This window comes from Thunnus albacares, chromosome 20, assembly GCF_914725855.1.
Source record: "Thunnus albacares chromosome 20, fThuAlb1.1, whole genome shotgun sequence".
Taxonomy (NCBI): domain Eukaryota; kingdom Metazoa; phylum Chordata; class Actinopteri; order Scombriformes; family Scombridae; genus Thunnus; species Thunnus albacares.
In genome coordinates, this window is record NC_058125.1 from 17896577 (window position 1) to 17924576 (window position 28000).

General features: G+C 40.9%; 2 protein-coding genes across 5 annotated transcripts in view; one reads left to right on the top strand and one right to left on the bottom strand.

Annotated features, from left to right (window-relative positions):
- The window catches only part of dock1 (dedicator of cytokinesis 1), a 184852-nt gene that overhangs the window by 77744 nt on the left and 79108 nt on the right, over positions 1–28000 (top strand). The gene's annotated exons all lie outside the window — the stretch shown is intronic.
- LOC122970821 (inhibitory synaptic factor 2A) lies at positions 32–27990 on the bottom strand. Its single transcript, XM_044337100.1, has 4 exons — positions 27743–27990; positions 15843–17079; positions 9265–9336; positions 32–2180 (listed from the first exon to the last, which is right to left on the bottom strand). The coding sequence occupies exons 2-4, from the start codon at positions 17072–17074 to the stop codon at positions 1997–1999; spliced, it is 1488 nt and encodes a 495-aa protein (XP_044193035.1). The 5' UTR covers positions 17075–17079; positions 27743–27990; the 3' UTR covers positions 32–1996.

Genomic DNA, 28000 nt, shown 5'->3' on the forward strand with positions numbered 1-28000 from the left:
AAGAAAAACAGTATAAAATACACAGTATTGCACATAATAAATCAATTGCACTTCTTTAAGGTACAGATAAACATCTAGTTCTCTCTTGATGCTACAGTATAACTACTGAAATAAACCAATCTGGCATGTACAAGAGTGGAGGTGTGAATCACATGTAGCCAACAGAAAGCAGCATGTGGGAGCTTGTGACAGTCAAACCAGTGATATCTTGTAGATTGTTGTGACAGAAGATAAAGATGTTTCTATCATGCCCTTGAAACCACTTTGGCGCATTTCCTCTTTTGGGGCAGTGTTTTTGGCTTTGAGAGTGATTTAGGTTTTATGCTCCTGCAGGCGCTATTAACTTAATGTTTTCTTTTAGATATTGGCTGCTTTCCCACTTATTAAAATGGCATTAGCCCTATTTTATGCTATATAACAAATATTCGTTTATAGTGAATGCAAATATTATTTTGGCTATACATAGTCTTTGAACCCTGTGTGGAGTTAACTACATGAGTTTTTACTTAAGTCCAATAGATGGGAAGAGATGAGCAGGAGCTCGTAATTTAAAAAAAAGGAAAAAAAGAACCAAAAGGTCATCGTTCTCTTTAAAAATTGTTTCTTGAAAAGCTAGAAAATATCCTGCAAAATCCGAGGGTTGTAAAAAGCATGCAAGGCTACACGCCTGCCACCCTGCACTGTAGAAGCCCTGGTTGTGATCAGAGGTGGCACATTCAGTCATTCTGGCTTGGTTTCAGTAGCTAATGTAGTAGCTGATGCAGGATACTGCAGCAATACAATCACAGCTATCTCCTGTTACCCCTCACATGTGCTGAGAACCAACATTGTTTATTATACTTGGTGTCATGGCTGAAACAATAGGAGGATCTTTTTTTTGTGTGTGTGTCGAGCCACAACTTTCTATAGTTTTATACTGATGAAGTTTGACTGTATGGGTTCCTTTACTTCAGGGTATTGAGTTTTAATGACTGTATGCACTGTGAGATTAGTAAGAACTTAGTTTGATGCTTGAAAAGGAATCTGAAATAATTTAACCTTCTATGCACTGTAGTTTTTGAAATACACAGCCCCCTTTACTGCAGCTCAATAAATATATTCCACTAAACCTTAAGGTGAATGTATATAGATATATATTTATATAGAAAAAAGTACATTGACGTCTAACTTTGCAAATGTTATTAAGAAAATAAGTGTTATTTATTCATTCTTTACTTCAAAGTCAGTTGATTCAAGGAGACATTTTAGCGATGGATAGAAAGTTGATCATAGAACTCCAATAAACATCTCTGCTTTCTTTGTCCATTAGGTCTCTTCTTCAGATATTATGAAAGTCTTCATTCTGGTATGTTAATAGGTGATCTACACATGTGAGTTAATACTCAAAATAGTTTCTTTTCCATTATTCTGGAGAAAATGTATCCTGAACAGTGTTAATTGTGCTTTGCAGTACGGTGATATGCTGTTGATGTAGACCTCAGGGCATTGTGGTTGAATTGCCAACCTCTCCTGGAGGCTGGGAAGATAGACAAAGTCCCAACTGGTGAATAGAAATGTGACGGTCACTGAACCATTATCATAGAATAGGACCCCGTAGACGTCTGCTAGAAAAATATATGCAAATAGACAGAGGAAAATGAAATTTCGTCTTCTCACCTTGCTGATTTCCAAATATGTTGCCCTGGTGTAATTTCACACCCTGTTTGAAGAAATATGTTCAAAATAACTCTGAATCCATTTTGGTAAGCTTGACATTTTAAATTTTCCATGGAATCCACACTCGTGTCCCACATTACACATCCTGTCATCTCTGAGAAGGGGGTTCCAGTGGTGGAGCTCTCCATAACTACAGGTTACCGGGTCTACAAAAAGCCAAAGAGATGTGACTCGGAAAAAAAAAACGAAACAAGAAAACGATGAACCAAAATTTTGACGACAAATGGATGCATTAAATCCTGTGCATCGGTAGACGAGGAGGAGACAGTCCTGTGTTTTTTCACAGAAACCAAAGTTTCCAGCGAGCGTGCTTCTTGGAGTCAGGTTTGGACTTGCGTTTCGGGGTGGAGGTGAAGGCCTCCTGGGGGAAAGACAAGGGGGCGAAGTGGGCGTCCTCCGTAGGGCAAAGCCTCTTCATTAGCGGCTGCAGCTTGTCCTCCTGCTGCTTGAAGTCTAGCTCCACACTGCAAAGGGACACAGATATTTTTATCATATATTTTATAATATTTTAGTTGGAAGCCTTTCTATTTTCTGATCTGCTTCTGCTTGTAGCTGAAGCCCAACCACTACCTTCATGTGTGTCACATTAAAAACCCTTCCAGAAAACCTCAACAAGTGTAATACTTGTCCTTCAAAGGAACACTTTTATTGTAAAACATTTGCAGATTCCATCAGAATGAATGAAATAGTGAGTGATTTCTTTTAAAAAGAGAAGGTCAAGGCAGTAGAATGGTGATTATAGCACGACTATGTTATTGTACTTATGGATTAATACTATGGAAATGTGAATTACTCCTCCCTTATTTTGAGCCAGTCTGCAGTACCTGCTTTTATTTGATAAATCTTACCGTGTATATTTTTTCCCTTCATCAACACCGAAACCGCTCAGGTTTCTTTTCTCCTTCATGCTTCTTTTAATCTTGACATGTTTTGACTGCCACACTCGCCCGTCTAACCATATTAAGTATCTTCGTCGTGGCCTGTTCTCACTTGACCCCTGCACAGGCATCTGTCACAGCACTGCTCAGCCTGGCAGAGTGACCTACATTTCTCTCTTTTTACTTCATCCTTATTTCCCATCCTTTATTTTCGATTGTATCTGGCTGCCCACTTCGGCTGCCGCTGTCGTTTTTGTTATTTGCATTCTTATCGTGATTCATTAAGCTAGAGGGAAGCCCATTAGTATTTTACCCAGTGAGGAGTGCTGGGTCACTGGAGGGGGGTGTTGAACCAAAGATCATTTGCTTTACTAAAACTGAGATCAGAGCATGGGTATTGATGCGAGCCTTTTAGGATTTTAGTTTATATCATGTTGCTTTGATCCCTGCATAATATTAAAACATCAGCAAAAGGTAGCAGGAATAATTTGTTGGATTTTTTTTTTTTTACACACAAACAGAGTCTTTTGCTTCTCAGTTTACTCCACATTCCCTTGGGGTGTTAGGGGATTTATCTCTACCAGCCATCATTGTAATCCCACACCCGCGCACATCTGACTACTAGGTTCTGCTAAGTGAAACTCAGATTACAGCCTCAGCTGTGGTAAGTGTAGAGGGACTTTAATCTGCTAAAGCTTCCTCGCACTTTGGACCTTGTCAGTCTTTAACCTCTCTCCCCCATTCTTGCTTTGTCTCTCTTTTTTTTACTTATTCACACTCTTTTTCTGTAAATGTTCCTGCTCAGGAGAAGTGTGCATACAAGGGGAAAAAAAAAAAGAAAGAAACTTGTCTATTCGCTGTCCCACGCCCCAACCTCTTGCTTCACCTCATTCATTGCCATGAACACCTCTCACCTTCCCTTTCGCTGCACTTTTAAAACATCTGAGCCTTTATCATCGTCTCCTTCATCCTCTCTCCGTCTCCCTGTTTCACATTCTCACCCTGCCTTCCTTTTTGTTCCCTTATCATCCCCGGGTGTGAATGTGCTCTTCCTGACTGTCCTCACTGTCCCTTCACAGTGTCTGTCCTACCAAGGATCACTCTTGTAGCTATGGTAACCAGCTTGCCACCATGTTGGAAAACATCCTTATGCTTGTACAAAAAGAGATATCTTCCCCGAGCAGAGTCATGCGGTAGGACAGCCTTGCTGCTCAGTAATTTCCATATGTTATAATGTAATCAGCTCTTCAGCCTCTGGCAATGCTTAATTGATTTTTATAGCCTCGCACAATAGATAGGAAATTTTTTCCTCCCTTTAAATACCCATTCTTTTGTTGATTATTTTTTTTTTACTATCTATTTGCACTGCACATTGTTATTCAAAGAATGTTTTACCATGAGATAGTTAGTTTAATGATCAGCTGCACTTACCCTTTTCTGAATTAATTGGAAGACATGCAAGCTAATGACAAAATTGAACTGATGGGACATAACTGTCATCCATTGTGAACAATGGTACCCAGTAGTGGGGACCTCCCTAATCAACTTCCGTAATAATCACAGCCACTTAAATCCATCTCCCTGTTTTATCAGCATATTAGCCCATATGAATGCAATGTGAGGAAAATGAGATTACAGGCTTTCCGCGTCAAGACGTATCACGACCCAATGCCTGTGGTCTTGAAATAAGTGGAATGCATTTCAAATCAGCTTTTCTGCACCATCCTGTCTGTCTCATTTTCTTTCAGTCCAGCCTTTTGCTTTGTTTGTCTCTCATGCTTGCTGGCTGACTTTTTTTTCTTTTTTTTTTTCTCCATCCCTCCCCTCTCCCCACCTTTCTCAGCAACAGATATTACATCACCTGGCAAGATAGAATGAATTGCAATAATCTTTTCATCCCTTTCTCTCCTATTCTGTTTCAATGTCATGCACATTGTATTAAGCACCGAGTCCCCAAGTTCATTTGAACACACACTGTTAGCTGTTAGTAGGAGATAACACATTCTGAAGAAACAGTGAGACAGAGAGAAAGTTACTGACAGAGGATGAAAGAAAGACACACTGTTTTCAAGATGGTTCAGAATGAGGAAAGTGAGACCAGACAATGACAAGAGACTATAGCAGTTTGTGTATTCTGTTTGAAGTCCATGTCCATAGATTGACTACAGCACTGTATTGATCTGGTACTGTTGTTATGCAAAGGATGGACTTTGAGATGATGCCATGTATTCTTGAATAAATTGATTATACTGAAGAGCGCATGGCTGGCTCCTTACTGGGTTGTGTTGAAATGATTTATGGATCCATATGTCCACTCTGGTGATAAGACCAACCACATTGCAAACTTAAGAGTTCAGCCCCGGCACAAAGACACAAACATACTCCCAAAAAAATCCTAATAGAGATCACAGACAGTTATTCTTCCTACGTACACTGTGTGTTCCTTCATGGTTCTGCTTTCTATCCTGTGTTCCTCCACCTCCAGAGAGGTTGTTTTCATGGAGATCTAAGTAATTAGATTGCTATTTAATCCTCCTGCCTGTGTGAATACTACTGCTATATTTGATTCTGTGTCCAATCAACACGATTTACCATGCCAAGCGAGTCTCTTCAAGGAGAACTCATGTCAATTTAACAATCAATTTAACCCTTTTATCAAGTTGAAACCCTGCCAGACCCGGCAAGGTTCGTCACAAAAAAAACCAGACTCCTATTTTGTATTGAGTTTCTGTTTTCTGCACTTCCTCCGCAGATGAAGCGTTTCAATTGATTGTGGCACTTCTAGGAAGCCAAAATGTGGGGTTTTCATATTAATATAATGCCTGTTTGGAGACAGCTGTCATTGTGCGTGCATGATCAGCCCCGACGACCAAGTCAAAGAACAAATCTGACCCGACTTTGTCTGTGATAGTTTTATGTAATATTCAATCAGTTTCTTTTTTCTGGGGATTTTCAAATAAGAAAAAATCTAGATAAGACAGATATGTTGGACATCTCGCTGACACATACGCATAATTGGCTCGTATTCAAACGGGCGCACTTGATGATAGTTTTTATTGCAGTCTGTATTTTACATATTTTAAACCTTCATTGAGAATTCAGGTCATGGTGATATATAAATGAAACACCTTTTTCCAGCACACCAGTAATCAGTATAGGTACCCTCTGAGCTGACAGGAATATCCTGACAAAAAGAGCCTTAAAATGGAATTGCTCATATGTTTTCAAATTTAGACTTGTTATCACACTGCAGTTTGTCCTCACATATTCGGAGGCACGGTTAGCGAATGTCTCCAGAGTTTTGCGGAGGCTGGCACAGCAGGGCAAGCACAGTTGGTCTTTACTCATGCAGGCACCGCAGAGATATAGGATAGGTAGACCAGAGGGAGCTGGGCCTTCTCTTCCCCAGGGCCAAATCACACAGAGTTAGCATTAAGCATGGTGCTGACTAATTTATAATACCAGGCGAGCTCCCATCTCAGCAGTCTGTCCTATTTCATCCATCCTTTATTCATACACCCAACCCATTGTCCCTTAATCCCCCCATACGGTGTTGTGCTCTTCCAGTGTCCTTCACATCATGTGCCATAACTCACTTCGTCTTGCTGTCATTGAATGGTTGTCGAAGCGTCCATACTTGTTGTCGACCCTGCAGCTACGGGGTGAGGGGAGGGGGGGTGCTGTCACGATTTAAACGCACTCTTAGCACTTTACGAGATGATGTACCTCCCTCAAACATCAGAGGGAACACAGCAGTGCCCTGCTCCTTCGTTTTTAGGAGACGAATGAAGTTTGGCCAGAGGCTTATCAGTTATTGAGGACAGTAGATGGAAAATGATTTAAATGGCTCTTCAGAGGTGAAATGCTGACTGAGTGGAACAGCAGTGTCCACTAAAAACAGTTTTATTGATCACCTCTCACCCTCCTACTCTTTAAATCTCTTTTCTTTCTCGTCTTTCTCCCGTCCTGTCCTTTTTTGACTGTTGGAATCATCAAGTACCGAACAGAAAAAACAGCCAGATAGACACATACACATATGCACATACAACAACACAGGCCTGAACTAGAGCTGTAATGATTACTCGATCAGTCAATCAACAGAAAATTAACCACCAACTAGTTTGTTAATTGATTAATTGTTTTAAGTGATTTTTTAAAGATCCCCTCCAGACATGTTTTAAGATGTGTTAAAATACTCTACTTTGAATAATAATTTGTGTCTGACATGGTTTTTACAGAAAAAAAAGTCTACTCTTTCTCCCTCATTAAAAATTCCAGAATCTATGAATATGCAAATATTGTTCACTTCAATAGTTTAACTGCTGGACACAAGATGTCTTCACTGAAAAGTCCATTCTCAGTATATGTGCACTGGAGGCTTCAAGTTCCCACATCTTACATCATACTGGGCCATGATCGGCTTCCAAACTAGTTGTGATGACAGAAATCACGGTTATAGGTACACACTTTAAGCTCTCGACTTAAGGTGAAGAGAAACGTTCTCCCTCTTAACAGATGAATGTGAAAATAGCCTTCTGGTGTCAGACTCCGCACGTACATTATTCTGCACAGTGAAGCTCAAAAGTGCAACTCAAGTGACAAGAAGAAAAACACATTTTTTAGTGGAGGAGGACTGTTAAGAAAAAATACTAAAATTCTCTCATTCCAACTTCTTAAATGTCAGTGTGTTCTCTTTTCTTTAGTCTTCTGTGATAATAGACTGAATAGCTTTAGGTTAAGGACTGTGGGCTTTGGGAAACAGTGATGATGATTTTTCACCGTTTTCGGACATTTTATAGACCAAGCAACTAATAGATTTATGGAGAAAATAATTAACAGATTAATTAACAATGAAAATAGTTGTTAGTTGCAGCCCTAGCCTTTACTAATTATTTTTGTTATATGATTTAAACTACGGATTTTAGCCACGCTAGCACTGTTGTTTCCGAGATGACGATATCATTCTGTAGGTTGGTCCATCGCTTTGGTCAAGACTGAAATATCTCAACAACTATTGCAGGGATTGCTGTGAAATTTGCTGCAGACATTCAAGGTCCCTAGGGAATAAATTCTACTAACTTTCATCTAGTGCCACCATCAGGTCAAAATTTTATATTGTCCAATTCTTTGGTTTATGACCACAGACCTGCAAAACTAATAACATTAGTTGTCATTAATGGGATTCAATTACAGCAACGTAAAACAGAAGAAAACAGCAATTCCTCACATTGTTTTTGTCACTTTTTTGCTTGATAAGCTACTGAAACAGTTATCAGTTATCAAAATTAATGCAAGTTAATTTTCTGTCGATCAACCAATCGATTAATCAACTACTTGTTACAGCGTCTTTTCTCATTCATAAACACACAAAGAAACCTCATCAGTAAAGTACATACACATAAGCCGTTTTCACATACGAACTCCGGACCATTCACACATGCAGCACATAGCAGGAGATTGTCTGCGTCAGACATGTTCTCACCTACTGGAAATACTCCGTTTGGTTTAGCGAGGGATGAAGGAGGCAGGACATGACGCAAAAAGTATGCTACAGTTGTAATTCAACATTTTTAAACTTTTAATCAGAACTAAAACAGCTTTTATTGTACGAGAAATCACAGGAAGTCCTCTCTCCCATTAGCGCTAGCTTCACAGCAACAATGTAGCTTAGCTGGCCTGCTGTGTTTTTCCAGCACCAGTCGCATGTGTAAAATAGCAGCTGTGGATGAAAGGGGAGTTGACTGCTGGAAGTCAAAGACATATTTAAGTTTATGTTCTGCTTGTTAAGCGTCTGTTTGATAAATTGCTCGTACCGTCTCCCTTACTGCCAGATTTTGTTGCTCTTATAGCAGCGAGAAGTTGTAGGTCGCTCGCTTTGAATTCTCTGTTGAATGTAGTGACACATGGGCTCAATCGGACATTACACGGACCTTGTGCTAAAGCGCTGGCAGGGTAAAGTCCATTTAATGTCCCATTCGACTGATATGGATATTTGTGCTCACATATGCAGCTTCTCTGGATAATGTCCGGAAAATTTCAGGGTTGCAGTGCATGTGTGAAAAGGGCTATAGTTACACACACACACACACACACACACACACACACACACACACACACACACACACACACACACACCGTCATAAGAAGATAACTATTCACCCTGGTAGACTAATGACTTAAGACTCACGTCTGCTGGTTGTCACATAAATTGAACTGAATTTGAAAGTATGCAGAGGCTCAGTTGGCTTGGCAACAGCACACAGTGATGATATTTCGTGATGTTTGGACGGTAATTAATTTCACCTTTCGTGTCCCTGTGCTCACTCATTTTACATAGTGTATCCTCTCTACTTTTCAGCTGTGTGCCCTTTGTCTCTAAATCTAGCTAACCCTACACCTGCTAAGCACCCTTCAGTGAATAAAGGGGTGTGAAGGGACAACGGGGGAGCCAGACAAGATGTATAGATTCAGAGAGAGAGAGAGAGAGAGAGAGTGGTGTGTAAATGTCACACGTCCCCATGTTCTCATTAACAGCATCCACATTAGTCTTGCATCCCCTATCCCTTCCCCTCCACTCTCCTGTCCCCTTTCCACCTGTTCACTTTCCCTCAAGGAGAAAGGACAGGGCACATTTGGATCATCATGTCTTTGAAGAGAAATGACCACTAACCTGTAAATAATGCATGCGCTGTTCCGGCATGTGTCACAGTTAGCCGTGTCCTGTCCGGTTCGATAGGAGAGTCTGTGGGGAAGATAAGAGTCGTGAATGAGTAATTACAGGACTTGTTAAGCTGCTCCCTCACACCTTCCTTTCTCATCTTGTTTGTCATCCCTCGTTAGCAGGACTGAAGTAAATGAGGGTGATGAGGAGTCACGCTGCCCTCCTGAGTGGCCTGTGTCCGGCAGCCGGAGCAGAAAGAGCACGGTGTCAGCCATTAGCTGTGGTTGACTGATTGGAGGTCAGATAAGGCAAAGTGGTGTGTAGGATGAGTTTATGGGCTGCGCTGAAAGGTAGTTTTATCAAGGACTTATGTCAGGATTGTTAACATAACTTTAGAATTACATAAAGTTCCTTGGGCTGATTATTTTCAGTACCAATTAATCTCTTGATTATTTTTTTATACAAAAGTGAGAAAATTGAGAATGACAATTTCCTAGAGCCTAATGTAATGTCTTAAAATGGCTTATTTTATCCGAACAAGAGTGCAAAACCCCAAAGCATTCAGTTTACAATTATATAAAATGTGGAAAAGCAGCAAATCCTTTAACCAGTGAAGGTTCGGCATTTTTGCTTAAATGTACTAAATGATTAATTTATTATCAGAACAGTTCTTTATACATTTCCTCAACTAATCAAGTAATGCACTAATTGTTTAAACAGTATTTGTTTTTCCACTGTTAGTCTTAATTTATTCTTGCATTGTTGGTATGAGCAACTCCCAACTTTTCCCTAATATCAAACCTATTTTCTCACACTTGAGATTCCCACCATTGATTAATCCATTCTGTACAGGATAGTTTTATACAGCGTCAATATGAGTTATCTTCAGTATGAACATGTTTATAACCTGGAAAAATTGAGAATCATTGGAAAAAAATAAATGGATCCTGTAAGCAAATAAAATTTTACAGTTTTGTTTAGGACAGCAGCCCTTCGGCTTTATACTGTGAGTCCCTCTTCATTCCATTGTGATATTGATTCACCAAATTCACATTCAAACCCATCAATATCCTATTATATCATATCCTGTGTGTCCTCATATTGTTCCATCATCAGTTGTCTCTGGGATGAAATATTGTCATAACGGCTCTCAAGGGGCATCTTAAGACCAGGTGTTGACCCTGAATGGAACTATGTGGCTACATGCTTCAAAGGCTCAATGGCTTTTTTTTATTGGATTAGCATGTGGAAATGTGCGTATTGATTGACAGTAAGTGTTTCTTCTTGTAATTAATGACATTATTACAATGGACACATTGTAGACTCGCTTCACCCATGACATGGACAAGAAGGAAATCCTTCGCTGGTTGGTTTTTATGGTTATGAACTGCGCTGGTGCACTAACAGAAAGTGATCTCGTAAACCCAGTACAAAATGTCAAGCTTCTTGCAGCTGATATTTTCCCAGGTATCGTCCTACATCAACCACTCTCTTTTGCAATCAGACGGGGTCACACCGAACTACCTAATATAACCAATTTCCTACTGGAGCAGTTTTAGTCAGATGGAGGCATTTGTAGTCATCACAAGCATTATTTACTTAGCATTATTACTCTTTCCACAATCAATTTCTCAACCTCTTGTGTTAATATCACCTTGGTAGACAGGTATGAACCCATGTAATTGACTTAGTGAAGAGTACACTGTGGGGTCAATTCAACCAAAATACAAAGGGCATATTCTCACTTACCACAGTGGTACCCAGCCATGGAGATAGTTGTAGTTTTATTTGGATAATCTATAGATCCCACTGTGAACAGCTTTATTCAAAGTACTCTCTACCAAACACATTTTTAATGTAATTTTCAATGCACCACAAAGGAAATTCAACTCACCTCCACTGTACTGGGTAGGCAGCAAAAGTTTCAGAGATAGATATCCAAAAACCTTAGCAAGTAAAACAAAAACTATCCTCATGGCTTTTTTGTAAGGTGATTAAACACTGTCATCGGGTTTCTGAAGATTGTATGCAACACACCTCCTAAAGCCAGTGGATATTTCTCCTAATTAGGGGTCTAAGCAGCGAAGCTGATGGAACCCTATTGTTTTTTTTCATTATTATTATTCTTTCTCCACTAAAAGTGTTTGTGCAACAAAAAATGTGAGACCTAGAAACACCAAAATTGGCAGGTGGGTTGCAAATTCCACCCAATACTCAGGCACATAAAATGACACTCATTGACCTTAAGGTGGTGCTATAATAATGAAGTTTATGTTTTCGCAATTATCTCAAATGGCTTAGCCTAGAGTCAAAATTCTTTTATCATTTTAATCACAAGTGATCTTTGCTCCACTGGTTTTCTGCTCAAAATGTCAAATTTTGCTACTTTTTCTCAATTTTCTCAAATCATCCCAAAACTTAGTCAGGATTATCTACAGACTTCGCTGATCTTAAGTTGTTAAAGAAATTCCGATATTTCAGTCCGTTTTGAAATGATACATTTTTAAACCTGTGTCTTTAAGTTCAATTTTACATAAATGCTCATAAATTGAAATCGCCTTAAGCTATTGTAACCAAACTTGGTGTTTGGATGCAAGGTCTTAGCTTTATGTCGCAGTACTGGGATATTCTGCCACTAGGGGGCATCAAAACTTTTTGTAAAACTTTTTATCTCTCATAATTGCCCATTTTTTCCTGAAATTCTCAATATATGATCCAATGTCATGTCCCAGTCAGCAGGTGTCACTCCTCTCTCAAGCTCTCTCAACCTCTGGGAGTTAAAGGCATAAGGGACCACTTTTTATAAAAAAAAATGTACAAAATTGCTTTGATATACTGATCACTGGCAAAATATTTCACCATGGTTAAGTGTTACAGATCATTAAGTCATTCAATCTCTTTGACTTCAATGCAGTACTTTACTAACTGTATGCTGAACTAAGTTAATGTTTAGTGTCAACTGCTAGCAGCGAGACCTGTCTTGTCCTGATGGCCTAGTGGTCTAAACACATGCCTTGTCCTAACTGTAAGGTCACCTGTTCAAATCCAGGCACCAAGGTGTTTGCATCGTAGTGTTTCTGCCCATCTGTTGTGAACTCTTGTGGTTCAAAAGTTGTATAATACCTGTATATCACATTATGTGCCTGGACCCCACTTATCGCCACTTGCGGCTATATTTGTGGTTAATATGCAAACTTCCACATTTACTTCTTGTCTCTGATCTTTGCAGTAGCAGAAACACTTTTCTGTTCTTCCTCAGGGATTCTTGTCACGCTGCCCATAAGGTGCGGCACCAATAAAAATTAAACCACTATCATAAATTTACCCTCCTTATCTACTCCTTTCTGTCCTACATGTTCTGACAGGTATATTAGAGGTGTTGATACCAATATTGTTATTTAAGGCTGTAGCAGAATGAGGTAATGGGGAGAGTCTGAGAAGACGATGGGTGAAGTGATAAGGGGAAGTTTACTGGAAGTTTGCAGCTTGGATTAATTGTAATCCAAAGGGAGTTGCCAGTGGAGAGGAGTTGACAGTGCAGTGCAGTGCAGTCAGGAAGGTCAAGGCCGCCCTCACTTTCCAAACAGATGAGCCAATTGATAAGCAGCCGATGGGGTGCATGGGCAACTGGATCACGTCCTTGGAACAACTCACCCTTATTCTCCCTATCTCTCACCCTCATGCTGTCTAGATCTCTTTCTCCCTCCATCTCTGGTCCCTCCCCGCCCCTCTTTCACACTGAGTTGATAAGAAAAAATAGGAGAGCAGAGCTCATTTCGGCTGGCCTCCCTTGGGAGAGTGAAGCCAAAAGTGCCATTAACATTATATTTATACACCCCCCTCCTCCTTTGTGCTCCTAGGTGCGCCCTCCCAAAGGTCATTGAGTGGGTGGGAGTCCAAAGACATAAAAACATGCACACATACACAGTGTTAATAGACAGGCTAGCAACAAGTTCCCATGAGTGTGATTAATTGGGTCTGGCTTGCCAACACTGGCTGATGATACAGCAAATTTATTCCAGGGCTTTGTGCTGTTGGATGCAACCAATAATATACTCTAGGACTGCATCGCACCCTTCACACTATGTTATATGCCCTGGGCAGAGCTGAACTCAAGGGATATACATTATGTGTGCGTGTGCTTGCATGCATATAGGAAACATCCAATCAGATTCAGCAGTTTTAATCAGTTCATTTTCAGATTCAGGGTCAATTTTTGATTAATTCAGCAACTGTGTTGTGATGGTTTGCTTTCAGTTGAAATGTTGATACGCTTGTCATTTCATGTAGCTCTGGTTCACACATCTGACTGGTTTCTTTTCCATAGAAACATTGGCTGAGGCTCATAGTTTCTATGTTGAGGGTCAATGAACATGACATCTGACACAACGACTAGTCTCTGGTTGAAATAGTTATTTGAGCTTGGCAGATTTGAACTGTGGTTCTACAGTTTGTTTTAGCCAATGAAAGATTCCACCATTTTTTACAAAGTACCAAAGCCTTTTTTCTCATTTCCTATGTCTTTTTTTTTTCTTGGATATTGTTTCACACAAGGCTCGGCACATTAGCCTCAGGATTTTTAATGTTTGACTGAGCAGCGTGTCATGAACATGTGTAGTGATGAATGCTCACAGTGTTGCATTTCCTTCCATGAAAAATGAATGTCATACAGCATAAGCAGTTATATATCAGATGTAATTGTACTCTCAATTCACCTATAGCCCATGGGCACTCCTATTTGTTGTGTCAGTGACATTTATGTAAGGGGAGTATGGAACTAATGTAGTGCGACTAAAGCAGAATTTTTGCTTGGCTTGCTAAAAATCCAACTTTGGAAATTGGAAATATGAAAAAAAAATATGGAAAAGACGACTGTGCTTATAAAGAAAAGCAGAGGTTCAGGTGGGCTCATGTGGATTACAAGAGGCTTATACTGTTCAGTGACTTTCACTAAATGTAGGCCTTTGTAATTAAAGTATAGAACACAATGTAGTTGTTTCTTTATGTATGTGACCAGATGGCCCCATTAAACACTAGTCACTAATTTTTATCTACAAATTAAGCCTCTAATCGGCTCTTCTTTCTCCTTGTCTCTCTCCCTTGCTCTCCTCTCCTCCCCTCTCCTCCCACACCTGCCACTTAAGACACATCTGATAAACCAGGTGCTCGGCACCACATAGAAGATGGCTCCCCATGCCGCACCACATGTCCGCTTACTTTTTCACTTACAGAACACTTCTATGAGTTTGGTGATAAGGAGATTAAGGGTGTAAGATTGAAGGGGGATAACTGCCTTTTCAGATGCTGTAAACTCAGACAGTTGTGAGATCTGTTCCTTGCTCAAGCCTTGTTGAAATGGAGTTTTACCCTATACTTCAGTCAAGTTGATATTGAGAGTTGCTTTCATAGACTTTGAAGCGTTTGTGGTTGTATACTCCTTGCTTATAAGCTTGACAGGCATGTGTATGTGTGTGTGTGTGTATGTGTGTGTGTAAGTCCCACAGGTTTTTGGACTCTAGGTTTGTATGATGTTGATTATATGGATTTTCTCGCTCCGTACCTCGACACAGTGCTGGTCAAAAGAGATAGGAATCTGATTGCTGAGCCCCAGCAATTCACTCAACAAATTGGCCATTTTGTTTGCCTCTTCCCTTTGGATAGACAATCCTCTATTTCAGCAAGCTAGATGCTATCTGCAACCCTTTTGTATATACTCGGTATCCATTGGACAGTAAATGGCTTTTTCACAGGCCATGGCTTTTTCAAAGGCCTTGGACTTACTAGATAAACATCGTGGTGTATAGCTTGGTAAGGCCAATTGTTAAATGTCTGGTTTAATATATTGCTTAAGCAGTAAAATAAGTGAAGTGTCACTCAATAATGTGTTGTCCTCCTTATAACGATATTCATTTTTTCAGCATCATCATAATTCATTTCCCCACACCCACATATTCAAAATGTTTTAGTATTATTTCTAAACAAAAATACTGGTTGCATAAGCTTCATTACTGCTAATATTGATCTCACACATATGTTTTTTAAGTAGCACATCCACAGTGGCAGTGACTTATATGACAGGTCATCTAACCACTTGGGCCAAATAGAGTGAGATGATTGGTCTGCACATTAGCTCTGCATCTCCACCATATCTGGAGGAAAGTCATCACAGGAGGATATTGTGCTATAATAGCACTCTAGGGCACAGCCAGGTGGAAGCCGCATTATTCCAGCTACATGCCACTGTGATCTCTTTTCAACACTCTTTGGGTGGTTCAGTCAAGGCTCTGTCAAGTAGCTGTCACACATGCAAGCTTGTCCCTATGATCGAGAAATAATGTGACACATCAAGAGGGTACTTGCTGAATCATGAATGTGTTCTCTGTCTCTGATGTTTCCTTGGCTTAACCCCTTGAGTACCAGGGCCTTTTCTTTTCTCAGTGAGGTATACACATTTTAAATTTGGGAAAAAGAGAGCACTGGTATCTGATCGATTCTCTGTATTATCAGGTACCGTGAGTTGAAGTATTGGGAGAAATAAAGCAGTGTATCCCTAGTATAAAGCACAAGCTATAAGTGAGATGTCTTACCCTTCTCTGTGGGCTTCCCCCTTCTCCAGTTCCTGTATGACCCCCAGAAGCACCTTGATGGTCTCTTGGCTGGAGCTGATGAGGTTTTCCATGGCCTGGAGCTGTGCTTTAACATCCCCGTCCTGATTCATAGGCACTATTTGCTTGCAGGCCTCCTGTGTTGGGTCAGGCTGTGCCCCCCTAGCCTCACCACCTCCGCAGGGTGACAGAGGCTCCTCCATGCCTCGCAGAGGCCGGGCAGATAATTGTCCTGTGTGGCACTGTGCCTGTGTTGTACAGCCTCCGCCGGCACGTGGCAACGTCTCACTCTGCAGCCCGTTGAGCTGAAGGCTTTTCTTCCGCTTGCTCCGCACAGACGGACTGTCCAGGCACTCCACCTGTGTAAGGGAGTTCCAGGCGATGGGGCCCGTAACCTTGGAGGCCCTGTCCGGCAGGGTTCGGGACGAGCCCTCCTCCAGATTGAGCAGCTGCCTCTTGGCCGAGCGATCTGTATCCACCTCCCTGTGTTGTAATCCTGTCCTGGCTTTGGACGGGACACTGCAGAGCTGGTACTCTGCCTGTGCTCCAGCTCCACTTCCTCTCGGTGTGTCTGCAAGGCAGTCTGTGTCTGCAGAGCAACTGAGCAGCAGAGCGTCAGAGCACAGGCCATCAGGTGCAGTGTGCTGCTCCACTGTGGCAATGCACTCATTAGTATGGAGCAGAGCCCTGGTCCTCCGGACTCCACTCCCCCCGCAGGCTCCCTCCTCCTCCTCCTCATCTAAACCCTGCTCAGCAGCCTTGGACTGCTTCACCTCCATGACAAAACCGTTATTCTGACCTTTATAAGTTTCCACGGCCGCCACGTGTTTAAAGGTGTGGCCTTTCTTGCGCTCAAAGGGGAAGGTCTGATAACGTTTCTTCAGGTCAGGGGACGTCTGCACGCCTGTGCTCCTCGTGACATTTGGGATGGATCTGCGGGCAGGGACGGTCATGTACTTGCGGTATGCCACCTTGTATGAGATCGGCTTGCCACCCTTCCCCACTGCCTGCAACTCCGCCTCCCTTTGCTCGTTCTGTGCCTCACAGATATCCTTGAAACGCACTTGCAGGGCTTTATTTCTCTTCCTCACCTGTCGACTGGCTTCCAGGGAATACTTCACCTCCAGTGCCAGTGACGTGGAGGGCAAGGGTGCTGCCTCCGAGTCAGACTCTGAGTTGGTGAGCATGCATTTGCCACCCTCCTTGCTCACCATTTTTCCTGAGAGGCATGGAAAAAGACGTTATATTAATCACCGGTAATGAATGGCTTAGACATAGACCCTTGCCTGACTATTACATCCCACTCGACAGAACACACACGCTCTCTAAGCTTAGGATGAAAGGAGGAACCTGTGTAGTTATTTAATGATTATTAACACAATGAATATTAATGACACTTGTCCATTATGCATTCTAAAAATCATAGCAAATACATATTTCGAAGGAGCCAATTTTTTAGATATTCACTTCCCTTGATAATTAAGGATAACAGGAATAATTTAGTTTGACATTTAATGAAGTTTCTTTATATTTGAGATATATCTGAAGGTGTAGTGTAGGTGTAGCACGAGGTCTTATGTTTCCATATGCCTGCACAGTGTATTTACTGTACCCTTGAAAGAAAACCCTTGAATCTCTCTTTTATTGCCAGTTTGCTCAGGGCTTTTATATGTTTGCCAATCCTTCTGTGTTTATTTACTGAAAAACTGCAAGGGTTATGGTTTTAGCACGCCCTAAAAATAATCCTAACAGATTTCCATGATGCATTTAATCTTCTTCTCTGTGAAACCAGTGACTCCAATTTAGGCATAATTTTCATTCGTTTATCATTGCCAGTTAAGGCATCTCTCACAACCCGTTCCTTCACCTCCTCCTCTCCCACTTTCTAATTTGATGAGTATTTACGTATCAGTTTATAAGGGAGCTTTTCGGTCACTGGACTTAACAGTCATACACACTTTCACACACATGAGTACATTTAGTTAACAGTAGCAATATACTGTTGACTATTCTGAAGATAATGCCTGAGATCCACAGTTTATTTCCACGGTTCATTAGGCTCAGCATGACTTGTCACTCTCTGACCTTTCCCTTTAACAGCTTGTAATTAAGTAAAATTAGGATTTTGTGCTGATTTGTGAGTGTATTTGCACTCCTTAAACATGTGCGAGTGTGTCGTTAGTTCATTTTCTGAATTAACAGACAAGAAAAACTCACAAGAAAAAAAAATGGGACGATACCTGCAAACAGACAAACTTTTGTCAGAGACATCTTTAATAACCCCTTAAGGGGTAACATCCTAAGCAGAGATAATGAATTATCTTATCCCACTACCACAGGTATGGAAGAGACATGATGCTGAATCAGATAGGACAATTATCCTTCTCAGCTTATCTGCCATGACTGCTCTCTGTCAACAGGGAATAACTTCCTCTTTTCAAACCTGTCTGTTTACTTACCTGCGAGCTATAGAATGGACATTTTGTCTCACTGTCTTCTCCATCACAGTATTTGCTTGGCTCTGTATTAAATTAAATGATAGCATGCTTAGCCTCCTGCTCTATTGAGAGAGAGAGAGAGAGAGAGAGAGAGAGAGGCAGCCACCCTTTTTTCCTATCTTAACAGTCTTATCTAAAATCCTTAATAGTCCCTTTTAGACATTCAATATCAATCAATATCAATATCTTTTCTACACAGTTTAAGTGTGAATAAAAGCTGTCACAGTGCCAGTAAAGTATGACCAAGATTATGATGTTTTAAGCGCACATTATTCACACTTAAGTTCTCCAAAATTAGAGAGCTGCTTTCCCACATTAAACATGAGAAATCAAGACAGTCTTGCAGTGAATATTATGTTCGCCTGGTGCATTATACCTAACTTTCAGTGTTGCTTGTCTTGTATGCCAGATGCCAAATATCTCATGGGCATCGGGACACTATTCTGTGAAACTCTATCCAGTCATGTTTGAACAGAGTCAACATTTTTCATAAATGTAACCTAAGTTTGAAACTTGAAAAGCCATTACAGAGAGTTGAACCGAGCAATGTTACAGATTGACAGTCCTCCCCTGAAACCATCCAAACATTGCTCAGTAATGTCACTGAAAACAGAGAGCTGTGTGTAGCTGAGAGCTACACAGCATGCCCATATAGACAGGTTAGAGTTGGCAGCGTTCTGCTGTGCAGGCAGATGTCTGTTTGATTCTCAACAGACAGGTAATTACAGATGGGACAAAATGGCCAGGGAGTACAGTGCAATGCAATTTCTGTGCAAACTGGTTGAGAAAGCCTACACGGAAGGCATTAGGGAACCACAGAGTAACCAAAGATACAACACTATTAAGATATTCTGCCCAAAGTAACAAGAGTGTCACAGTAAAGGCAATTCTTCAAGACAATACAGTATTTACAAGTTTATCAATAAGGTATCACAAAAGGAAAAAATCTCATTATTGGTTATTATGTTGCCTCACTCCTACAAAACATACTGCTTCATACAGTACTTGAATTGGACAAAATACAACATATTCATGAAGTTTTCAAGTCAGTCAGTGCAGTTATGCACTCAGAATGACCAGGGACATTTGAAGGAAAAGAAAGCGCACGGTAGTTATTAGTGGAAACACAAAGGAACTGCGTTGGAAATAAAGATTTCCACCTTGTATTGTCTGCATATAATCACTTAATGACTCCTGACCCTCTTGCCATTAGGTTGATTGAGTTGTGAAAGCAGAGGGACGTACAGTGATATTAAGGGGAAGAATCAGGGCTGCATATAGCACAATCCAATACATTAATTTTACAATTATTACTTCGCCTGTGAGTCCATTTTTTTTTTTTTTTTTAATCTCAGCTTCTGACTGTTTGACCATGTGACGTTTTATTCCCAGACTATTATCTATTCACTAGCATGGCTGTGCTCTCCTGCTCCATCAGTGTCAGTGTCGTCTCTACGTTTGTTCAACGGATGACATTTTGAATAAGAGATTAAACTGTTACCTTAGATCGCCTCTCCAAATGAGGTCAGTGTTGACCAGTGTTATGATTACTTCTATGTTACAAGTAAGGCAGAAATTAAACATTATATTCAGTATGTGCAAAAGTATATCTGATGACAATTTGAAATGCCACCCTGTTCTAAATAATCAGATATTAAAAAATTAACTCGGTACAGCAGTGTACTTTCTACTCTCCCTTCCCTACACACAGGCTCCGCAATGCATACAGAGTCATAGTATTGTATCATATCCTCATTTAAATTTTATTTATTTATTTTTTTTGACATGCCAGCACTGCAGGCTGAATGATTTGTCCCTGGCTTTACATATCTCATTTGTTACCCATTGGGTTCGGGTTCAGGCCAGGACGAATTCAGCCTCACTTGTATTTCAATTCAGGTTGGAACACCACCCCCTGGCCTCTTGCATAAACAGCATGACTCATCATGCAAGGCTGTGACAACTGACCCTTTTTAGGGTGGCCCTGATCCCTTTTTTTTTTTAAATTTAGGGGCAAGTTAGTGAAGTGGACTGACCCACTATTATCTACCCAGTAGGACAAACCAAAAACAGACCTCATAGAGTCATCTGCGCATGGCTAAAACACATCAGACATGTTCACATCTGACCTTGTTTTGGCAGCAGAGCTCACACAGCAGTCATGCTTGCACTATGGGTCACTATTTGGGTTTCCGTCTATTTGGTATATCTAGGGACACAAGTGCATTTTGGCTATGATAAGAGCCTGTTAGCACGACTGGTTATTGGAAAGATTATCTCTGCTAATTCAGCCATTCTTTGAAGCTTTGGAGTGCTACAAGGACAATCCAGATTACCGCAGTAATATAATCCATTATTCTTAAATGGAAATGTTTTTTTGTGCTTGGAGAACGTGCTCATTTAATGCAACGCACCTTGAATTTAAAAATGGGTCCCCATTACTTGAATTATTTTAAACAGCATATGAGTCAGCAGTATTGTGAATGGCAGTTGCCTAATTGAACTTTTCATTGCCGAGGGTAAAATCTTAAAAGGTTGAATTTTCCGTGTCCTGATTCAGCCTGGGGATTGAATGTTTACCGTAAGTTTGTGCCTTACTAATTTTGTTTTATCACTTCTGCTCCACCGAAGGGAAAATTCATTAATATAGTATGCATCACAAAACCATTGAATTGATTAAATGCTGGAAATATGGCTATACATGTCAATTAGCAACAGCAGCCATAACAGCCTTTCTTGTTTAAGCATTTAACAGGCAGTTTCATTGAGTTTCTCCATTATCCTCTTCATTTCTTTTACATTACTTAAAATCTTTTCATGATTTTTGCTCAATTTATGTTTTATTAGCAGCTTAGAACAAATAGTACAACAGTAAGCTGTTTACTTATACACTATATGGCCACATATTTTTGTGTACTTTAGGTCTGGCTCCTCACTTCCACTTGAGGGAAATCTTATAAGGACTACAGCAGCACTATTCTCTATAGTGGTACCTTCAAGGATGGTCAACTGTGGGTCTCCCAAAACGTTTCGCCTACCATGTTATGCTTGCAGCAGGGAAAAACAGACACTAAAATATCATTCTACTAAATAGTTAAAAAAAAAATCTGCATATTTGGAAGAAGACCAGTTTCATGATTTGCATCTGAATATCGCACTGTGGAATCAGATAAAACAGAGTGCGGAGGAGGAAGCGATCACGGGAGCTGTAACAGCAGCAGCTGAAAGAGAAATGCTGCATTCAGAGAGGCTTTGCATCATGGAGCAGTGACCAGCGAGGATAGTCTGAAAGTATGAAGACAAACTGAAAAATCTGCGCTTCAACAAACTTTGCAGTGCTTTGGTAAACCTCACTTTGTTTTCTGACAGAATATTATATCAGACTTTAACTCTGAATATTGAACAGCAAACAGCGACTGTGTTACCTGTAACTTATGCGGCTGCATCCAGCTTTAAGCACAATCCAGTCTCGACTCCTCATCATCCAAAACAATAAAAGAAACTGTGTTTGGTTGCAGTTTTTCAACCCTTCATCCACTATTGCTTCCCAAACCATGCTGAAATGGATACAGCAGAGGTTTTTTGATTGTCCACCGGCACCAGCAGCTCTGGCATCATTCCGGCTTGTGTAACGTTACAGCTCTCTGTTTAGTTTACATTGATCCAGGTAACTAACTCCATCCTCGCACACTCGTACGATACAACTAGAGTCTATGAGGAAAAACATTTTGTAAATGAAAATAAACCTCAGTGAAGTAAAGTACTCGTACTTCACTGTACTCGTCAGCTGTGTTCTGTAAACACACCGTCGGTAACAGATTAGATGGGATGTGCAATGCATTCTGGTTGTTGTAGGGTTCCCACTTAAAAGCGATATGCGGAATCTACAGCCTTTTTCTCAGTTTTCTCTAGTCATAGGACATCAAAAATAATTACATATTTCTACTACATAGGTGACCTGCTGTTAAATCATCACATTCACAGTCATGAATTTTCCCTTTAATGCAACAGCATACAATGAGATTTTATACAAAAGTATGCCTCTAACTTTGTGTCAATAGTTTGCTTTAACATAACAATGCCCCATGCTCAAAGCAAGGTCCATAGAAAATGTTTGATGAGCCCCGACCTCAGTTACATACAACACCTTTGAATGAACTGGAAGGTCAGCTGCGGGCCAGAGCTTGTCACTTAACATCAGTGGCTTATGCTCTTGTGGTTAAATGGGAGCAAATCCTGGCAGCCAGGTTCCAATATATTTTGGAAAGCCTTCCCAGAAGAGTGGATGCGGTTTATAGGAACATATTAATGCCCATGGATTTGGATGAATAAGATGTTCAGCAATCACATGTGGGAGTAATTTTTGGCAATGTAGTCTATATAGCCTGCAATATTAGGCAATATTTTCCTTCTCAAACTCACAAACAATGGCTCAGCTGTAGTTTTTACAGAAAAAAAAAAAACTCACTGTGAAATGTATGCAGCCTGCATTGCATTTCTGAATTAGACACAAAGTGGGCTTTAAGTCCACCCTTGCGCTACAAGATCAACTGAAAAATTCCCGCTCTCCTATTGCTACAGTGTTTACATTATTACAGCTCAGCATGGTCTCAGATGCTGCCAGAACAAATGAGTGCGCAAGTATCATCACAGACATGGAAGTTCCAAACTGTACTGTAATCCCGCTTTATCTACTCTTGTTTTGTTTTCCTCTTTTCTCTCCTCTGTCAGCTTCCGCTCATAATTACACAGGGCTTAGTAGTGTTTTGAAAAGTCTTTGATCTGTCTCTTAAGAGCACACTGATTATGCAGTAAAAAAAAAAAAAAAAGATATGCAGGCTCATAGTTTACTTTAGATTCTTCTGGTAAGGTCATTTGACAGTTTGGGGGTTTATTGCTGTTTTTTTTTTTGTTTTGTTTTCTGTGTGTGTCTGTGCTACATCATTGTTAGCAAGCTTGTGTTCACCCATGCTCTCAGGGTGTGATGTGAGGGTATATATATAGCTGAATGATTGACTGTACAGGTTAGTGTGAGGGATAACAGCAGTACAGTGCATTAGGCCGACACCAAACGCAGCAAATCCTTTGTCAGTTAATGGTAGCTTAATGCCGTAAGATGGAAGGGCACTGGAAATCACAGGATTTTAAGGGATTGTCTTTCTAGTAATTGTTGCTCTGTCATCATGGACCACTGCACCGTTGCCAAGCACCGTTTTAAAGATTTCTCTCAGAATCATCATGTTTTAGTGTCGCGCTAATGACTAAATAACACCAGCAACATATTGTTTGGTCAGAGTGCAGCACAAAACTACAAAAGTAGGAGTGGGCAACAAAGTAAGGTAACCCCCTTTACCTCATCACATTTCAATCCTTGTCGCAATTATATCTCAGTCTATGATAAGTGAAATTTCATCGCCATTGTGATTCTACAGCAGCCTGTTGAAAAACTAGAAATGTGTAAAATATCAGTATGTTCAGCGTACTAAAATTAGGAGTCAGATAAATTTATAATCAGATAAAGATACTGAAGGTCATTATCACTAATCAGCCAAACATGGCTTGAATTGAAACCGGATCTTGCTCAACTGCTTGACAAACCTGATGGATGGGGCCAAACATGGATTACAAAACCACCAAAGAGAAACTAACTTGGCCAATTCCATATGCAGAAGTAGCTGTAAAGATTAAAAATAAAGCACAATAGTTGTTTAGCATTTCACCTCCATTGACGTTGTTTAAAGTGGTCTCATAGTTATTTTGTGTGCTACTTCTGCACCACAGTTGGTCCTTGGTAGCCTGATGAATTTATAGGAAGCAGGTGGTCCATACGTCAGTGAACATATAGGCTAGATGGTGATCAGACCTCAGGAAAGGATGTACGCTGCAGAGGCTGCCTGCTCTAATCAGAATGCATCAGATCACACTCTTCCTTCCTCTGCTCTTCGTCTTTCTACAGAACATTATCTCTTTCTCCTTTCTGTAGCTCATTTTTTTTCATTCTCATCTTCTTATTCTCGTCCCCTTTGTTGCTTCCTCTTTGTGTCCTTCCGTCTCTCTCTGTCCTTTCTAGACACGCTGAGGTTTCAAAGCTGATGGGTAACTAGAGAACTCCCCTGCTGCTCTCAGATACCTCCTAGTCATCCCTAGCAAAGAAAAAAAAGACACACACACAACCGCACACAAGGATAGAAGAGGAAAGGACTAGAATAAACAGGTGCAAAGAGCAAGAACGTAGAGTTCTCACGGTGCTTGGATGGAACAGAATTGAATGCAAGTAAAATAGACGGGGATAGAGATGGTGAGGGAAGATGAAGACGTGGAGAAGGATCCATGAGCAATAATAGGCAGAGACCAGGGAGAGAGAGACGGCCAAAGTCATCCTGTCGTGTCGGTAAGATGTATCATTTTGTCAGTTTAACTGAATCTTATGAAAACCATATAGCAGAGAGGAGGGCTGTACAGAATTTGTACAAAAAACAGATTTTTTTATTATCAGCTGTTTTATAAAGACCTCCCTTAAACCTTCACTAAACATGGACATGCCAGTCTTCTGCAGTAACTCTTTGCAGGACTCATAAGTGTTGAGATAATCACTGAACCCCCTTCCTCAAAAAAAAAGAGAAGATCCACCAGATGTTTCATCTCATGTTTGCGTCCATGCTTATTTTTCTGAACACTACACAAAGCAGAGAGTTAATGGTTTCAATTCACATTTAGTCCACCGACTCGCTTGACAGTTTGACCCTGCCCTCTGCCCTCCACCTGCAGTGATCAATAATTTCTATTAGAAAGTGACAATAATGTTCACAATGTTATTTGTGCAAGAACCTCAAGACACAAGCAATTAGTGCTGAAACGATTTGTCTATCCACAGAAGCAATCTTGATAATCAATAAAGCATAATTTATCAAGCAAAAAAAAAAACAAAACAAAAAAAAAAGTTTTCTTGTTACAGACTCTCAAATGTAAAAATTAGCTGCTTTTCTCTGTTTTACATAATTGGAAATTAAATTGGGTTGTTAGTTGGAACAACACAAGTAATTTAAAGTTAGTAAGCAGATTATGATCTATTGAAAATGAAAAGAACTGTTAGATGTAGCTCTTAAAGTCATAAAACAATAGGCGCATAGATATGTAGACTCTTTTTTCCCTTTACCACAGTAAACTCTGCCTCTGGGCCTGTCTGCGACAGACTGGGCCCCTACTGCAAAGCAGTGGGGGACACATGCTTTACACACACTCACACCAGGAGCACACTGGTTACAACACCCTGGTGGGATCAGGTATGAAATGCCTCCTTCTGTATGCAACAGACATACGAAGTCTCACACACACACACACACACGCACGCACACACTCCTTCTTGCAATTCACATCAACTGCATGACGTTGTTGTGGCGTTCCCAGGGAAAAAAAAATCTGATTCTTAATGAATAATCTTATTAGCACATGAAAGGTAACATCTGGCTTGTTCCAAAAGCAGTCATTCTTTTGTAGGAGAGCAATTTGTTTTCTGGATGAATGAGTACCCCTCCCAGCAAGGAGGGGGCCACCTGAGGCGAATGCACACTTCAACACTGGTTTAGAATACGTGCACTTTCCCTCACTCCTTCCCACCCTCACCCACACATGCCATATTTGCTTGAGAGGCAGGTTGCCTTGCACAAAAAAAAAAAAAAAAAAAGTTCAGTCTGCAGTTTGTGCAGGCTAACACCATTACATCTCTTCTTGCCAGTTCTGTGCACAACATCTGTGTATAAAAGCTTTTTTTTTTTTTAATATAGGCTAGTTTTGTTCTACTTTTCCATCTTCATGTGCCACCGCATTTGGGGTGGCATGCACTCACTCGCTCGTATGTGGCAGAGGAGTCAGCCTTCCTCTCGGTTCTCTCTGGAGCATTACTGGCTGAGGTGCAGACTGATATCACTGATTCCTAAAAATAAAAATTAGCTTTGAAGCTTTGGGCCATCGCACCCATCACTCCTGGACCGCTGTGCCCAGTTCTCACAGAGGCAGCATGAAGGTTAAAGGAAGACACGCAATGATGGATAAATGGGAACATGTAATTTCTTTTTTTTTTTTTCTTGAGCGACAACCTGCTTTCATCCCCACCCTATAATTTTGTATAATTGTGTTTACATTACATAAATAAGGCTGTGACAGCAGGTATGCACTTTTCATGTCACTCTTGAGTGTCAGCATGTATTACCCTCCAATTGTATTAAAAAAAAAAATCAATATCCTTTCCTGACTTACTCAGTCTGTTCCCTCTTTCTGCCTTGCTCTCCATCTATTTCCCCTCTCTTAATCTATCTTCATCTCTTTCCCTGAGTCCTTTTTTTCAGTGTGTGCGGAAAGTGAAATGGAGCAAAGGGGAGTGTTGATGTGAGATAGGGTTGAAGGGGGGGAGACAGAGAGTGATGGCTGGAGGTTTGTGGGGATGAGTGGGAGTGACATGCGTTTTGTGTGGCAATTGAAGGACAGTTAAGATGCTCTCTCTTTCTCTTTTTTTTTTCTCTCCATCCCCCTCTCACACACACACACACACACACATCTGCACACACACACACCCAAGCTCCAATAATCTGTAAGGAGATGGTGAGTTCACCCAGTCCATTAATCTAGATTAGTCTTTAGTTAAGGTCCTTCATCAGATGCAGCCAACTGATGCCCAGCTCTCATTACCTCTGTGCTGCAGGCTGTCTGCTTTCACAACACTGCTGCCTCCATACATGGGACAACAGCTTCATGCAACAATTATTTTTCCTTTTGGTTTAGACGTGAGCGTGTTTTGATGTAATGCTCGTTCAGCTGCAAAACTGAGAGGAAATGCAGCATCATGCAAGCCTTTGTACGCAAGCACTGTTTTGCTATGTATGCCGATCGAGTCAGGTTACATCTGGATCAAAATCTTCTCAGAAACCGAAAACTGACCTGCCAGATCTGATAAATGTCAGCTAGCAGTGGCTGTGGTTTTTTGTTTTTTTTTCTTCTTCTCATCTTCACATGAGATATAAACATTTTATCATATTTAAACTTTTCCTCAACTGACCAAATGGTCTCTAAAAGTCATCACTAGCGCATTCCACAACCGCTGACTGAAACCTTCCTTAACCACTTCACCCCAGCAGAGGCAACTAAGCATAAAACGAGTCTGAGATTTACCTCCTTTCATCTGCCATACATATTTGATATTTGATCAGCCGATTGAAAGGGACAATCTTCAATGAAAACATTCCCTGGTGGCTTATCCCAGGCTCAGTCCCATAGAGCGAGCAGATCCCTTGGATTTCCCCCTCCAGAGGTTTTTTTTAAACAGACTTTCCCCCCCTTCACTGAGAGGTGATACAGAGGAGAGGACAAGAGCAGAGAGGAGCGACTCACCTCAGACTGTGAATTACTGACGTAAAGGATGCGATAGCCTAGATCTCTGGTTGTGCCCATGCATGCCCGTTTCCTTAGTGGATTAGAGGCGAACTGGAAGAGGAGGCTATGCCATGGCAGAAGTTACAAGGACAGGCAGGCAGCAGCACGCAGGCAGAGCAGCAGCGACAGTAGTTGGAATAGTTGTTGCACATTGGCGTCCTCTGATCCAGTGGTGCGAGGTTCCTCTAAGTCCCAGTCAGAGTCAACACTCCCCCT

What these genes read in the sequence shown, in the direction of transcription:
- LOC122970821 (XM_044337100.1), bottom strand. Translation starts at nt 17,074, where the DNA reads ATGGTGAGCAAGGAGGGTGGCAAATGCATGCTCACCAACTCAGAGTCT. An exon ending in GGGGAAGCCCACAGAGAAGG is followed by an intron (nt 9,337 to 15,842) that starts GTAAGACATCTC and finishes TCTTCCCCACAG; the next exon opens with ACTCTCCTATCGAACCGGAC. An exon ending in AGCGCATGCATTATTTACAG is followed by an intron (nt 2,181 to 9,264) that starts GTTAGTGGTCAT and finishes GTCCCTTTGCAG; the next exon opens with TGTGGAGCTAGACTTCAAGC.